Genomic DNA, 13,699 nt, shown 5'->3' on the forward strand with positions numbered 1-13,699 from the left:
TGGAAACTCAGACGATTCGTTCCACAACCCAAAAACTTTAATACAAAATACTATACGAACTTGTATTGCACAATCTCGCTCATTTAGAACAGTCACTACACTCCTGGAGCGTCAGAGAGAGAAAAACCATCGGCTCAGTTGTGATGATGTGACGCATGTATACCGTACGTACTCGTATTGCAAGACCTCGCTCGTTTAGAACAGTCACTAAACTCCTGCAGCGTCATAGAGAGAAGTACCATCGGCTCAGTTGTGATGATGTGACACATGTATACTGTACGTACTCGTATTGCAAGACCTCGCTCGTTTAGAACAGTCACTAAACTCCTGCAGCGTCATAGAGAGAAGTACCATCGGCTCAGTTGTGATGATGTGACACATGTATACTGTATGTACTCGAATTGCAAGACTTTGCTTGTTTAGAACAGTCACTACACTCCCGCAGCGTCAGAGAGAAGAATCATCGGCTAAGTTGTAATGTGTATATACTGTACGTACTTGTATTGCAAGACATTGCTTGTATATCAAAGTTAAAATTTAATCAAATGTTTTGCTTGTCTTTCAAAACACTTGCAAACCAAGTTACTTACAATCCAAGGTTTTACTGTAACAGGTTTGAACTGCATTGAATCCATCTTACTGTAAGTTTATGTTTAATAATATTTGATATCCCGCTGCAGCATATCACAAGTCTAAGTGGTTTCAGACAAAATTAGGTACTATCTGTCCCGAAGGCTCACAATCCAGTACCTGAGTAACAGAAGGGTACAGTTTATATTATACAAAAGAAAAATTAAAAGAATAAAATTAAAATAAATAAAAAACCTCAAAGTCCCAATACAGAATAGCAGGACAGTTATTTGCTTCATTTATTAAAGAAACGGTTCAATCAATTTAGAGTCTGGCTGGTGACACCAAGATTACAGAATTAGGGGTTGGCTGAATAAGGAACCTCTTACAGTGGCCAATATAACTCAGAGGAGTCCTTGCTTTCAGCACTAAAACCTGAGATAGAGGTATAGTATGATTTGGTCAGCATAGTGAAAAAACCTGTCTTGATGACCCAGAGAAAAAAGACCTGTTGGACTCTTGACTTGGTGGCAGGGAGTGAAGGGACTGCTAGGGGTGTTGCTGCTTGTATTTCAACTGCATTTAAAACTGTCTTATAACTGCTGATAAAGTTATACATCAAACTATAAGCACCAAAGCTAAAGGCTGTATGAATACTTCATAAGGCAAGGAGAGGGTTGCCTACACCTCAGTGAAAAGTATCAAATTGTATCAGGTGGTTGTCATAGAGACTGCCTAGGCTCAAAGGAGCAAAAATAAAAAAGGCACCTTGCAGAACTGTTTGTAAAAGAGGGTTTATCTAAGTATTATGGCAGAAGAAACAACAGAAACCAGCATGACACAAACATACCTTGCAAGGGAAGAAGGCACAGAAACAAGGGTGCATAACAGAAAGGGCTCAGGAGCATTATGCGACAGAAATACCTCAGGTCAATAGAGAGCTTATGGGCCAAAGTCAGACAGAACATAAATGAGAAAAACCCAGTCAGTCAAATAGAAGCTGCCTATCAGAAATATGAAAGCACAGCAGCAGAGTTTTATGCATACCTAGAAAGAAAGCACACTCAAGATAGTATGGCCCAGTCTGAGAGCTAAAGGGCCATGGACCAGGTACAGCAGGCCATAGTAAAGGATGCTCTTAAAAAGGCAGAGCTGCCTACAGAGGCCCCCAGATAATTCACTGAATCCTAATACAGTGGTACCTCGGTTTACGAGTGCACCAGTTTGCGAGTGTTTTGCAAGACGAGCAAAACATTCGCAAAATCGGCGCCTCAGAAACTGAGCGTGCCTCAATTTACGAGCATCCCTCCACCCCTGCGATCCGGCACCCTCTGCTCACGTCGTCTGCCCCCCGGAGAGAATGGGAACCCGAAGGCCTTGAGCATGCGCAGATGCTCAAGGCCCAGCGCGAAGAAGAAGGCATATCTTCGGGCACCGGCATGTCCTGTGCATTGGTGCCGATGCCAAATGGGGGTAAGGAATGTGATCGGATGGGTGGGTGGGTGCCTGGGGCATGCCGGATCTCAGCGGGGAGGGGTGCGAAGCGAGCGGGGGGTGTGTGGATCGTGGGGGGGGCATCACGAGCGGGGGAATGGTGGATCACGTGGGGGGTGTGAAACGAGCGGGGGGGGGCCTTCATGAGCGGGGGGAGCAATGCCAGTTCTTGGGGGGGTAGAGCACGCCACTGGCCTCGGGGGATGGGGGTGGGTGGGAACGAATCAAACGAGTTTCTCTTAGTTCCTATGGGGAAACTCGCTTTGATATATGAGTATTTTGGTTTACGAGCATGCTTCTGGAACAAATTATGCTCGTAAACCAAGGTTCCACTGTACTCAGGCAGTTCTAAACACTCCAGAAAGAGTTCAAGAACCAATAGAACATCTAGAACACACAAACTAGGCCACTCAAGCCACTCCAGTAGATCATCCACCGTCTCCATGTCAATTAAACTGAGAATGGAGGCAGAAGCTGCAAAAACAAAAGCTCTCTATAGCCAGAAAGAAGCATAGAAACACAGAAACTAGAACTAGAAGAACACAAGGAGAGAGTAGAGGCTGAGGCCGCGGCGTCCAGGAAAGCTGAAGAAGCCACCACAGCACGCAGAAAGGTGGAGCTTGATATTGCCTTGAAGGTGCTATAGCAACAGAAGGAAGTGGCTGCCACTGAGGCGCAACTGAAGGTGTTGGAGGAAGCCAGAAGAGCTGACGGCAGGGAGAGTCAGTTGAGCCATATCAAATGGGAAGATCTCACACAGCGTACATTAGAGTACGTCAGAGCAAGAAAGCAAACAATCACAATCTGACTCAGAGGAGTCACTTGGTGAAGGGAAAGCAGCAGCGGAGTCAAGATCACCTGAGAGAAGCAAGCTGAAGGTGGAGCACGCCACGGAGACAAAACGCCATTACAGTGGTCCATATGCAAGCATTCACATGGATGAACTGCCACTGGCTCTCGCTCCAGAAAGGCTCCCCGAGAAGAACGCTTCATCTCAAGTGAAGATTCTGACACCATACAGGAACCTGGCTCCAGTGAAGACTGATCAGCCACATTTCCCTCAGCACATTGTGATTAAGGAAGAGGCACCTGACACGCCTTACTCCATACCTGTTTACAGGCCGCGAGCAGCAAGTAGTCGGCCACAGCTACCCACTGCCAGCTCTATATGGATCTCAGAAAGAGAAGACCTAGCAGCATACATGGTACGCAAGAAAATAGTGAACATGGGACTCATCCAATTTAATGATCGCCCAGAGAGGTACCATGGGTGGAAAGCTGATTTTCAAGATGCCATATCATCTCATAAAGCCAAATCCCAGGCAAGAGATGAATCTGATGATCAGGTGGCTGGGGCCTAAATCATCCGAAGCGATAAGACACCTAAAAGATGCATTCCAATATGATGATGTTCGGGGCCTGAAGGAGATGTGGGAGAAGCTCGAGCAGCAGTACAGCAACCCAGAAGCCATCCAGCAAACATTAATGAGGAGAACAGAGAACTTTCCAAGACTTACTAGCAAAGATCATGACAACCTGCTAGGTTTGGGAGAACTCCTCCAAGAACTGGAAGCACTTACGGCCAATCCAAGTCTTCTAGGCCTGAGCTACCTGGACACATCCTGTGGCATAAAGAAGTTCACATCAAAGCTGCCATATGATGTCAAAGAAAAATGGTCAGCTCTAGGTATGCAATATAAGGAGGAGAATCAAGGGAGGTTCCCCCTATTCACAGTCTTCACAGACTTCATTAGAAAACTGGCAAAAAGAAGGAATGATCCCAGTTTCCAGGATGATATGCCTGATCAGGTGAAGACAGGCTACCTCCAAAATGAGAAGCCAGTCAAGAGGTATGGCAACTCTGCTAGGAAGTCTGTAGCAGTACACAAGACAGACGTGCTACCCGCAACAGCTCAACCAACAGACTGTCCTCCTACTGTAGAAACAATAGAGGACCCAGAAAGATAATGTCCAATACATAAAAAACCACACCTGAAATATTGAGGTTTCAAGAAAAAAACCTTGAGAGAGCGAAAAGAGCTGCTGAAGAAATATCAAATCTGCTATATGCGTTGCTCCTCAACCAAATACATGGCTAAAGACTGTAAAGCAGTCATTAAGTGCACAGTAAGTGATAGTGACCAATACGTCAGTTCCTTAAATCCTGGCATAAGTAGACCAACCTCTCCGAGGACCCCAGCCCCAGAGTCAGGCTAAGACGGGGAGAAGAGGACAGAACAAAAACATCACAGAACATCACTGCAAACTGCACAGAGGTATGCGGAGAAGGCCTTAGTGGCAGGTCATGCACCAAGATATGTGTAGCAAAAAGTATACCCTAAAGAGCAACCAGAAAAGGCAGTGAAGATGTACGTTGTCATTGATCAACAAAGTAACCAGTCCCTGGCAAGAACATATTTCATGTTTATTAAAACTTGATGCAAACGCTTATAATATTAATTTCAAAGCAGATTCCTTATATTAAAAATCAGGGGTAACAAAAAAACATAGAATTATACGTACAAAGACAAATTCTGAGGATAAGCATACAGAAACAGAAGGAAAAAGGGTAGAACAATATTTTAGAAAAGGCGACATTAAAGGGTAACATAATGGGTCGAGGAAGAAAGAAAAGAGTAGAACTTTTAAAATAAATAAATGGAAAGGAGATCTGCAGTAATGTTATCAATTAAAAAAGAATTAATTTTCTTAGGCATCTTTGTAAAGAAAGGTGTTTAATGAACTTTTAAACCTGTCTAGTATAGATTCTTCTCTAATATATCCAGGGAGTAAGTTCCATAACTGTGATGCAACGACCGATAATCTTTAGGGAAGATACAGAAAGAAGATTTTGATCGGATGAACGCAGGGATCTGGAAAGAGTATGTGGTATCAATAGTCTATCTAGGAAAGTGGGAAGATTAGACTGGCAGATCTTGAAAGATAATAATGCAATTTTGTACGATATACAGTGGGATATTGGCAGCTAGTGTGCGTTTTTTTAGAAGCGGTGTTAAATTATCATATTTTTTTGAGTTTGTAATGATTTTTATTGCGGTATTTTGGATTAACTGTAGTCTCTAATTATTTTTGAGCAACGCCCTTTAATAAAGAATTACAGTAATTGAGTTTTGAAATAATGAGGGAGTGAATAAGAATGTTAAGGGCCGGTGGATCCAACACCTTTGCTAACGATCTAATCATGAACAATTTATAGAAGCAGTTTTTTACTATTTGGCTTATATGATCTTGATATGCTAGTTTGTGATCTAGTATTACCGCAGAGTTCTTTGATATGTTTAACATTCAGCAAAACCGCTACCCCTACCACCTTAGAACCTGTTCAGGGAAGACCAGAAAGATGGGGAGAAAAGCAAGTGGTTACACCATAGAAGCACTGGATGGCAGCATCAAGCGAGATTTACCAACTCTAATTGAGTGCAACCAACTACCAAACATTAGGGAAGAAATTCCTACATCTGAAGTTGCACAACAGTACTCTCATCTGCAACCAATAGCAGAACACCTGCAGTCAGTGGATCCAAAAGCCAAGATCCTGCTCTTACTTGGAAGAGACACACCATGCCTGGTCAGAGCTCTCGAGTGGCACCAGCTGATGCTCCATATGCTTATCGACTCGCCCTCGGATGGGTAAAAGTAGGTGATGTCTGCCTCAATGGACTGAGGAAACCAAGAGTAGATGTGTTCAAGACATGTGTCTTGGCCAATGGGCGCACCACCTTCTTCAAGCCTTGTCAGAATCATCTACAAGTAAAAGAAGTCTACAGTTGAAAAGAATTAGAACCTAGTTCAGTCATCTACCAGAAGACTTCACCATCAGACCCAGAAGATCATCTGGGCGATGCAGTGTTCCAGGTCACCAAGGATGATGACAAGCCAACTCTTTCTGTAGAAGACAGAGCTCCTCAAAATCATGGACCAGGAATCCTCTAAAGATGAGTCCAACAGTTGCCTTTCGGACACTCAGAATACAACTTCCAAATAATAGAAAGCAAGCTCAATCTCGACTAACTTCACTGCAGGGAATCTTAAGGATGAAACCAGAGACAAAAAAGTACTTTATAACATTCATGCAGAACATGCTGGACAATGACCATGCAGAAGCAGCTCCACCATTGAAAGAGAATGAGGAGTGCTGGTATTTACCTACCTTTGGCATATACCATCAACAAAAGCCAGGCCAGATCAGGATTGTATATGACTCCAATGCTCAATACCAAGGAGTCTCCCTCAACAATGTGCTGCTTTCTGGGCCTGATATTATCAATAGCTTAATAGGAGTCCTGATTCACTTCAGAAAGGAACCTATCACCATAACAGTAGATATCCAGCAAATATTCTACTGTTTCTTAGTATATCCAGACTATTTAAGATTCCTGTGGTATCGCAATCATGACCTCAATCAGTAGGCTGAAGAATACAGAATGAAAGTGCATGTCTTTGGCAATAGTCCATCACCTGAAGTAGCAACATATGGGCTTAGAAGGGCAGCCCAAGATGGAGAGAAAAAGTATGGCACAGATGTCAGACATTTCATTGTAAATGACTTTTATGTAAATGACGGCTTGAAATCCTTGCCCACAGCCAGAGAGGCAATTGATCTGCTAAAAAGAACACAAACAATGTTAGCAGAAGCTAACTTCAGCCTTCACAAAATCGCTTCTAACAGTCCAGAAGTAATGGCAACATTTCCTCCAGAGAATCATGCCAAATACCTAAAGGATCTAAATCTTAGAGTAGACACCCCAACACTTCAGAGAAGTCTGCATTAGGTCTTAAAAAAGAGATATTTTTACATTTCAAGTGTCTACACAAGAAAGGCCATATACACACAGAGGTATCTTATCTACAGTTAATAGCCTGTATGATCCACTGGGGTTTGTAGCTCCAGTAACCATCCAAGGGAGATCCCTGTTAAGGAAGCTCTCTCAAAGCGCCAATGAGTGGGATGTTCCACTGCCACAAGACATGTGACAAGAGTGGGAAAGATAGAAAGATTCCTTAAAGACTCTTGAACAATTGCAAATCCCACATACTTACATTTCTACAGCTATCAGTACTACCTGTCAAAGAAATGTGCATATTCTCAGACGCTTTGGAAAAGGCCATTGCAGCTGTGGATTACTTGAAAAATACAGATGCAGATGGGATATCCCAAGTGGGGTTCATCTTTGGTAAAGCTAAGTTAGCGCCTCAGCCAAATCACACCATTCCACGCTTAGAGTTGTATGTAGCAGTACTAGCTGTGGAAGTAGCAGAAGTGATACTTAAAGTTAACTAGACATTCAAGTGAATGAAATCAAATTCTACACTGACAGCAAAGTTGTCCTGGGATATATATACAAGCCCAGGAGATTTTACGCGTATATCAGTAACAGAGTTAAAGCGTATAAGGAAGTCAACTCGATCAGATCAGAAGCCTGCAGATTGTGCCACCAGAGCCAAAACAGCATCAAAGCTGATGGAAACAACCTGGCTGACAGGACCAGAATTTCTCCTAGAATCTGGTCACATGCTTCCATCCAAAGAGAATGCCTTTCAGCTCAAAGATCCTGACTCTGACAATGAAATTTGTCCAGAAATGATTGTTCTTGCTACAAAGGTGGTAATGGCCAACACCTTGGGAGTTCATCGCTTCTCTCACTTCTCAAATTGGTCAGCGCTCCGGAGAGCCATAGCGCGCTTGAGCCACATTGCAACTTCATTCCAGCAATCAGCTGATAAAGAATCTGACATTTGTCAGCCATTGGGCCTCATCAACAAAACCTTCCCTAGTGAGGATGGGAAAGTTCATAAGCTAGAAGTTAAGACTGTGAACCAAGGAACAGCGAAGACCTTCATTTGACCAGTCACAGAAATGATCTTCCTGCATCATGAAGGAACCTGAGACGAGGACATCATGGACCGTTGTCCATCCTAGAGAGTGAAAGTCTCTCTCTTTTTCTCTCTTTATGTTGTAAGTCTCTTGTTACAGCTCCTGCAAGATGACCAGAGAGAGTTCATCCACATTGGAGATGACAAGACAAGCCAGAAGTTATCAAGTCAAGCTTCAATGGCTTATGGACTTTGAGAGAACTGTGTGGTATCATTAAGTAAATAGTAATAGTAGTATCTAGGGATACCATACAGGGAGTGTTCTGCCCCCATGTTATGTGGGCATTTTCTCACTTTCTTATATAAGAACTAGTTAAGTGTTTGTAATAGATGTATAAGTAATGTGCTCTGTGGACTTAAATTCCCAGAGGGCTTTGCTTTCCCTGAAATCTGGGCTGTTTCCTCGGAGCATAAGCCCGCCTCCTTCTCCAGTCTGAGAGACAGCAGTAGCCATATTACAGAGTACGTGCCTAGATGAGAACCTGAGTGTAGTATTGTTCTCCCACTAGGTTTTTTTCACCCTTTAGTTCTAATGATCTAACATAGCTTAGATTTATTTCTAAGTCTGGAGAACTGTGTCATCTCTACAAGGTGGACACTCCCAGCTTAACTCCGAGATGCTGGTAGAGTAAGAAGATATGTAACAGGCTTGACGGAATATAAATAAAGCTATTATTATTGAATCCATCTGGCTGAAAGTTGTTTGCTTCATTTGTTAAAGAAATGGTTCAATCAATTCAGAGTCTAGCTGGTGACTCCAAGATCATAGAATTAGGGGTTGGCTGAATAAGGAACCTCTTACGAGTCCTTGCTTTCAGTACTAAAACCTGAGATAGAGACTATGCAGTGAGCTGTAGCTGTATAATATGATTTGGTCAGCAAAATACCCCTTCCCTTCCCTTATTTAAAAGCAGAGTGAAAACCCAGCTTTTTGATATAGCCTTCAATCCATAACCCTACTCCCCACTGCTCATCATCCTATCCAGCAGATTAACCATCCTCCCTAACTGTATCCCCCCCCCCCCAGGCATCCTGTTCGTTTAGATTGTAAGCTCTTTCGAGCGGGGACTGTCTCCTTCGTGACTGTACAGCGCTGTGTACATCTGGTAGCGTTCTAGTAATGTATTATATACCATCCAAACTCAGAAAAAAAAAGAGAGAGATAAGTTAGAATCAAAAATAAACCTTCAGACAAAAAACAAATCACCAAAATGAGGAAGGTGACACTCCTGTTGACTGTTAGAGGGGGGATATTTTTCTAATTCAGATCACAAACCTGGGATGATCAAAGACTTTGTAAAATCCAGAAGTGCTCTTAACATGGACCTAGATTTTCTCACATTTTACCAGCTCTAATCTTCCTGCAGTTGTACATTTAATGTTTATCTCTCACTTCTCTACAAACACATCACCCCTCCTCTTCCTTGTACTTTGCTGCTTTAAAAAACACAGGATGGTAATGCAATATCATCCTTCTGCACTGACCTGATAAAGGAAGTAGAGCTCCCAAATGCTAGTCAACAAGTGGATTCAATACCCCCTCCCCCTTTTTTTATCAAGCTGCATTAGAGGTTTTTAGTGCAGGCCGACGAGGTAAGTGCTCTGATGCTCATAGGAAATCTATCTTTACAATAGCACAACACACACTTTTCACAAGGGATGCATGAGGGTATACCAAGGTAGTAGAAGGTTTGCTATCTTTGGAAGAATAAGTCATAGGAAATCTATGACACATTTCGATCACTAAACTGAAAATAAAATCATTTTTCTACCATTGTTGTCTGGTGATTTCATGAATCTCTGGTTGCACTTCCTTCTGACTGTGTATTCAATATTTGTTTCTTTCTGCCTCTTGCATGCTTCCTCTCCTCTGGACCTCATGCCCTTCCCCAACCAACATCTTTCTCTGTCCCTCCATGAGTCCAACTTTTCTTCCTCTCTCCTCCACCCCACTTGGCAACATGTCTCCCTCTCTCACTGTCCATCTGTCTTGAGAGACCAGGCTTTTCTCCCACACCCTCTTCTGCCACATCCAACATTTCTCCATCTCTAATCCCCCGGATCATGCACATTTTTCACCCCTCTCCAGCACAATGCCACATCTCTCCCCCTATCACTATGTCCAATATTCCTTTCCCTTCCATCTCCTTCAATCTGTCCCCTCTCCATCACCATATCCAACATTCCTCCCTCTCATCCTTCTATTCCCCATGCATCTCTACCTCATTCCTCTCTCTTTGCCCAATTTTCCCTTCATCCTTTCCCCACGTGCACCATCTCTTTCCTTCTTACTCACACACTCATGCCAACAATTCTCCCTTTCTATTCTCTCCTTCCTATAACCCAAATTAGTGCCCCCTTCCTCCCTCCATTCTGTGACCCATGCTCATGCCCTCTGTCTTCCTTCTGTGTTCCGAGTTCATGCCCCCCTTCCCTGTCTTTGTCCCAAAATCATGTTCCTCCAATGTCCCAACGCGCTCCTCCCCCCTCCTCTCTCCCAGATTATGTCCCCTCTCTCCCTTACTTGTTTGAACCAAACTTACTTCTTTTGCCTTCAGCAGCTCTTGTTGCAGGGATGCATAGACAGCGATTCACACGCTGAACATGGCTGACCCACAAAGCCTTCCTTCTGACATCAACTCTAACATTGGAGAGAAGTTTTCCAGGTCAGTTACGTGGAGTGTGTGAACCGCAGCCTGCGCTGCAACGAGACCCGCTGAAGGCAGAAGGAGGTAACTGGGACCCCTTCTAACATCAGATGGAAGCCCTCTAGGTTGGCTTCGGTGGAGGGGTGTGGGCAGGAAGTAGAGATCCCCAGCAGCGGCTTTGACAGAGGGTCGAAGGCAGGAAGGAGGGATCCCTGGTGGTGGTTTCGGCGGGCAGGCAAGAAATATCCTTGGCAGCGGCCAGTGCCACGTACCCCCAACTAGCAGCTCGCACACCGCGTGTTGAGAAACACTGCCATAGACAGGTTGAAGCACATTGGAACCCATGATGCTGCACTAAGGTGGTTCTCCTCCTAAGTGAAAGATCTCAGAAAGTACAATTAGGCCAGACCACATCGCAACCAAAACTACTTAACTAGGGAGTACTACAGGGGGCCTTACTATCTCTGCTATTTTTCAATATATATGTCAGACCAGTAATTTACATTGCAGAAAAACACATTCAAATCCATTCATTCATCAATGATATCCAACTCTACCTCCCCCCGGGCCCAAATCGAAACGAGCAAATCAAGAAACTACAGTGCTGTTTATCCAAAACAAAGGATTGGACGACCATAAACAAACTACAGCTAAATGCATCGAAAACAGAGCTCCTCTGGTTCATAAAGAAAACTGCACGTATCCTCATCCCCACCTTTCTTGGGGAAATAATACCCTCACAATCCCTAGGAGTATTTACTGGGCTCAAATCTATCTCTTACAGACCACATTTCCCAAACAGTGTCAACCTCCTTTTACTATCTTCGCTAGCTGAGGAGCATCTGAACACACTTCTCAGAACCTGAATTTGCCCAGTTACTATACGCTTTCATGCTGTCCCGTATGGACTACTGTAATGCATTACTAGTAGGCCTATCTGTCAAAAACCTATCTTGCCTCCAATGTGTCCAAAATGCTACAGTCTGCCTATTAGAAAACTTGAGCATCCGTGACCATGTCACATTGGCTCTAGCATCAGTTCATTGGCTGCCTATCAAGAAGCGCTGAATCTTCAAAGCCCTAGTCCTGGCATTCAAAACCTTCAAGAAACTGGTACCAAGCTATATAATTCTCAAGCTATCAATCTATAACCCAAGCTAATCGCTTAGATCCCAGAAAGAAAAACAACGATCCATATCCCATGGACGCGCCCTGAAAACTGAATCAGCCCGTAGGCATGCCTACTCGCACTTTATGCCCAAACTATGGGACCTCATTCCCCCATCCATCAGAGAGCTGGACGACCTATGGAAATTTAGGAAGCCCATGAAAACCTTCCTCTTTACAAACTCAGCTCCATGAAAAGACCAAGCCTATATGATCTTGGATAAACTCACCATGAAAAAAAACAAGCCCAAATGATCTCGGATAAACTCATCAACTAGGCCATAGCACTAAGTTCCTCACCAAAGCATGTATAGTTAATTAGAAGTATCTCAGAAGTTTATATCTGTAGCGGCTTAGTGCATCTCAGGTATTATATCTACTATAGCACGTATAGTTAAATAATTGTATCTTGGCTGTTAATTCTACTTTAGCATGTATAGTGTATCTCAGATGTTCTCTATTTACCATAAATTAGTCATTGTACCACTAGCTTTCCAAACATGTCTTGTCTTGACTATGCTGTTTAGGTACTCCTGTAACTTGTTCTGGGCTCTTGTGGGAGGACAGACTATATAAATAAATGAATCAATAAATAAAGGCAGGCACCCTTACCCACTGTTCCTTGATCCACTGCCACTTCCTCTGGTTTACAGCTGGCCTCATGGCTCATACGCTCAATGGGGGTGAAGGGCATATATAAACCACAATGAGGGCAAGTCCAAAAGGTACGTAAGCACTCACTGTAGAAATCCATATTGCTCTATGGGCAGAAAAAAAAATAAAGTCATCAAAATAAGAGAACAAGATTGGTTATTATTTGTATTTGCAATGGTGTGCATATATGGACAGAGTTTGGGAAGGGCTCTAGCTTAAAAAACTGTAGGTTGCATGGGTATCTGCAGCACTTTGTCACTAACACTTAAACCAACTCTATAACTGACTTAAGAGAATGTGATGCAGTGGTTAAAGCTACAACTACCCTGAAGTTGTGGGTTCAAACTCAAGCTGCTCCTTGTGACCCTAGGCAAGTCACTTAATCCTCCCATTGCCCCAGATACATTAGATAGATTGTGCGACCACTAGGAAAGACAGGGAAAAATGCTTGAGCACCTGAATAAATTCATATAAACCATTCTAAGCTCCCCTGGGAGAACTATTTAGAAAATTGAATAAATAAAATAAATATTGAGAAGGCACAAGTGCAAACTGTTCATCAATAATCTAATATTTTTTTGTTTCAATAGTTATGGGAGTGCATTGTTGAGCACTGTTGAAGATAGCTACCTGATTGTTTGACAATCACAGTATTTTCATTTTTTTTTTTTAATTATTATCTTTATTAGCAATTGCAAAGGGCACACACAGCCAGTATTAAAAAAGCGCAGAAGAAATACAACAGCCAGATAAACCCACAAGTGAAAACCATAACAGCAGGTGATTCATAGCACAGAAACTCTATGGCTGGATGTCCAACACAATTGACAATTTTAAGTAGCAAAAACCCCCAAACAAACACACACAACCCCATACATCTGACTCCAAGTCTCAACAGGCATACAACAGGCACCCCCGCATTCATACCCCCAAACAACCTAACACACAAGTGCAACCACACAAGTGCAACCACCCAAGTGCAACCAACCAGGTGGCAAAAAAAAAAACCCTAAAACAATCACAGTCTTTTCAAGACTCTATTAGAGCAGCAACGTGCAAACTTACCGTATTTTCACGCATATAACGCGCGCGTTATACGCGTTTTTACCTACCGCGCATACCCCTCGCGCGTTATATGCGTGAGCGCGGTATACAAAAGTTTTAAAACATAGTTCCCACCCCGCCCGACGCCCGATTCACCCCCCCCAGCAGGACCGCTCGCACCCCCACCCCGAACGACCGCTCGCACGTGCTCCCACCCGCACCCGCAT

At 43.4% G+C, this 13,699-nt stretch overlaps 1 protein-coding gene across 3 annotated transcripts in view; it reads right to left on the reverse strand.

Annotated features, from left to right (window-relative positions):
- DHX34 (DExH-box helicase 34) overlaps positions 1 to 13,699 on the reverse strand; it is a 160,391-nt gene that overhangs the window by 14,376 nt on the left and 132,316 nt on the right. For all 3 annotated transcript variants that reach the window (XM_033954496.1, XM_033954497.1, XM_033954498.1), the window contains one exon: positions 12,387 to 12,534. In XM_033954496.1, coding sequence (XP_033810387.1) covers positions 12,387 to 12,534 — 148 coding nt within the window. The remainder of the gene's footprint in view (positions 1 to 12,386; positions 12,535 to 13,699) is intronic.

Source organism: Geotrypetes seraphini, chromosome 8 (assembly GCF_902459505.1).
Source record: "Geotrypetes seraphini chromosome 8, aGeoSer1.1, whole genome shotgun sequence".
NCBI lineage: Eukaryota > Metazoa > Chordata > Amphibia > Gymnophiona > Dermophiidae > Geotrypetes > Geotrypetes seraphini.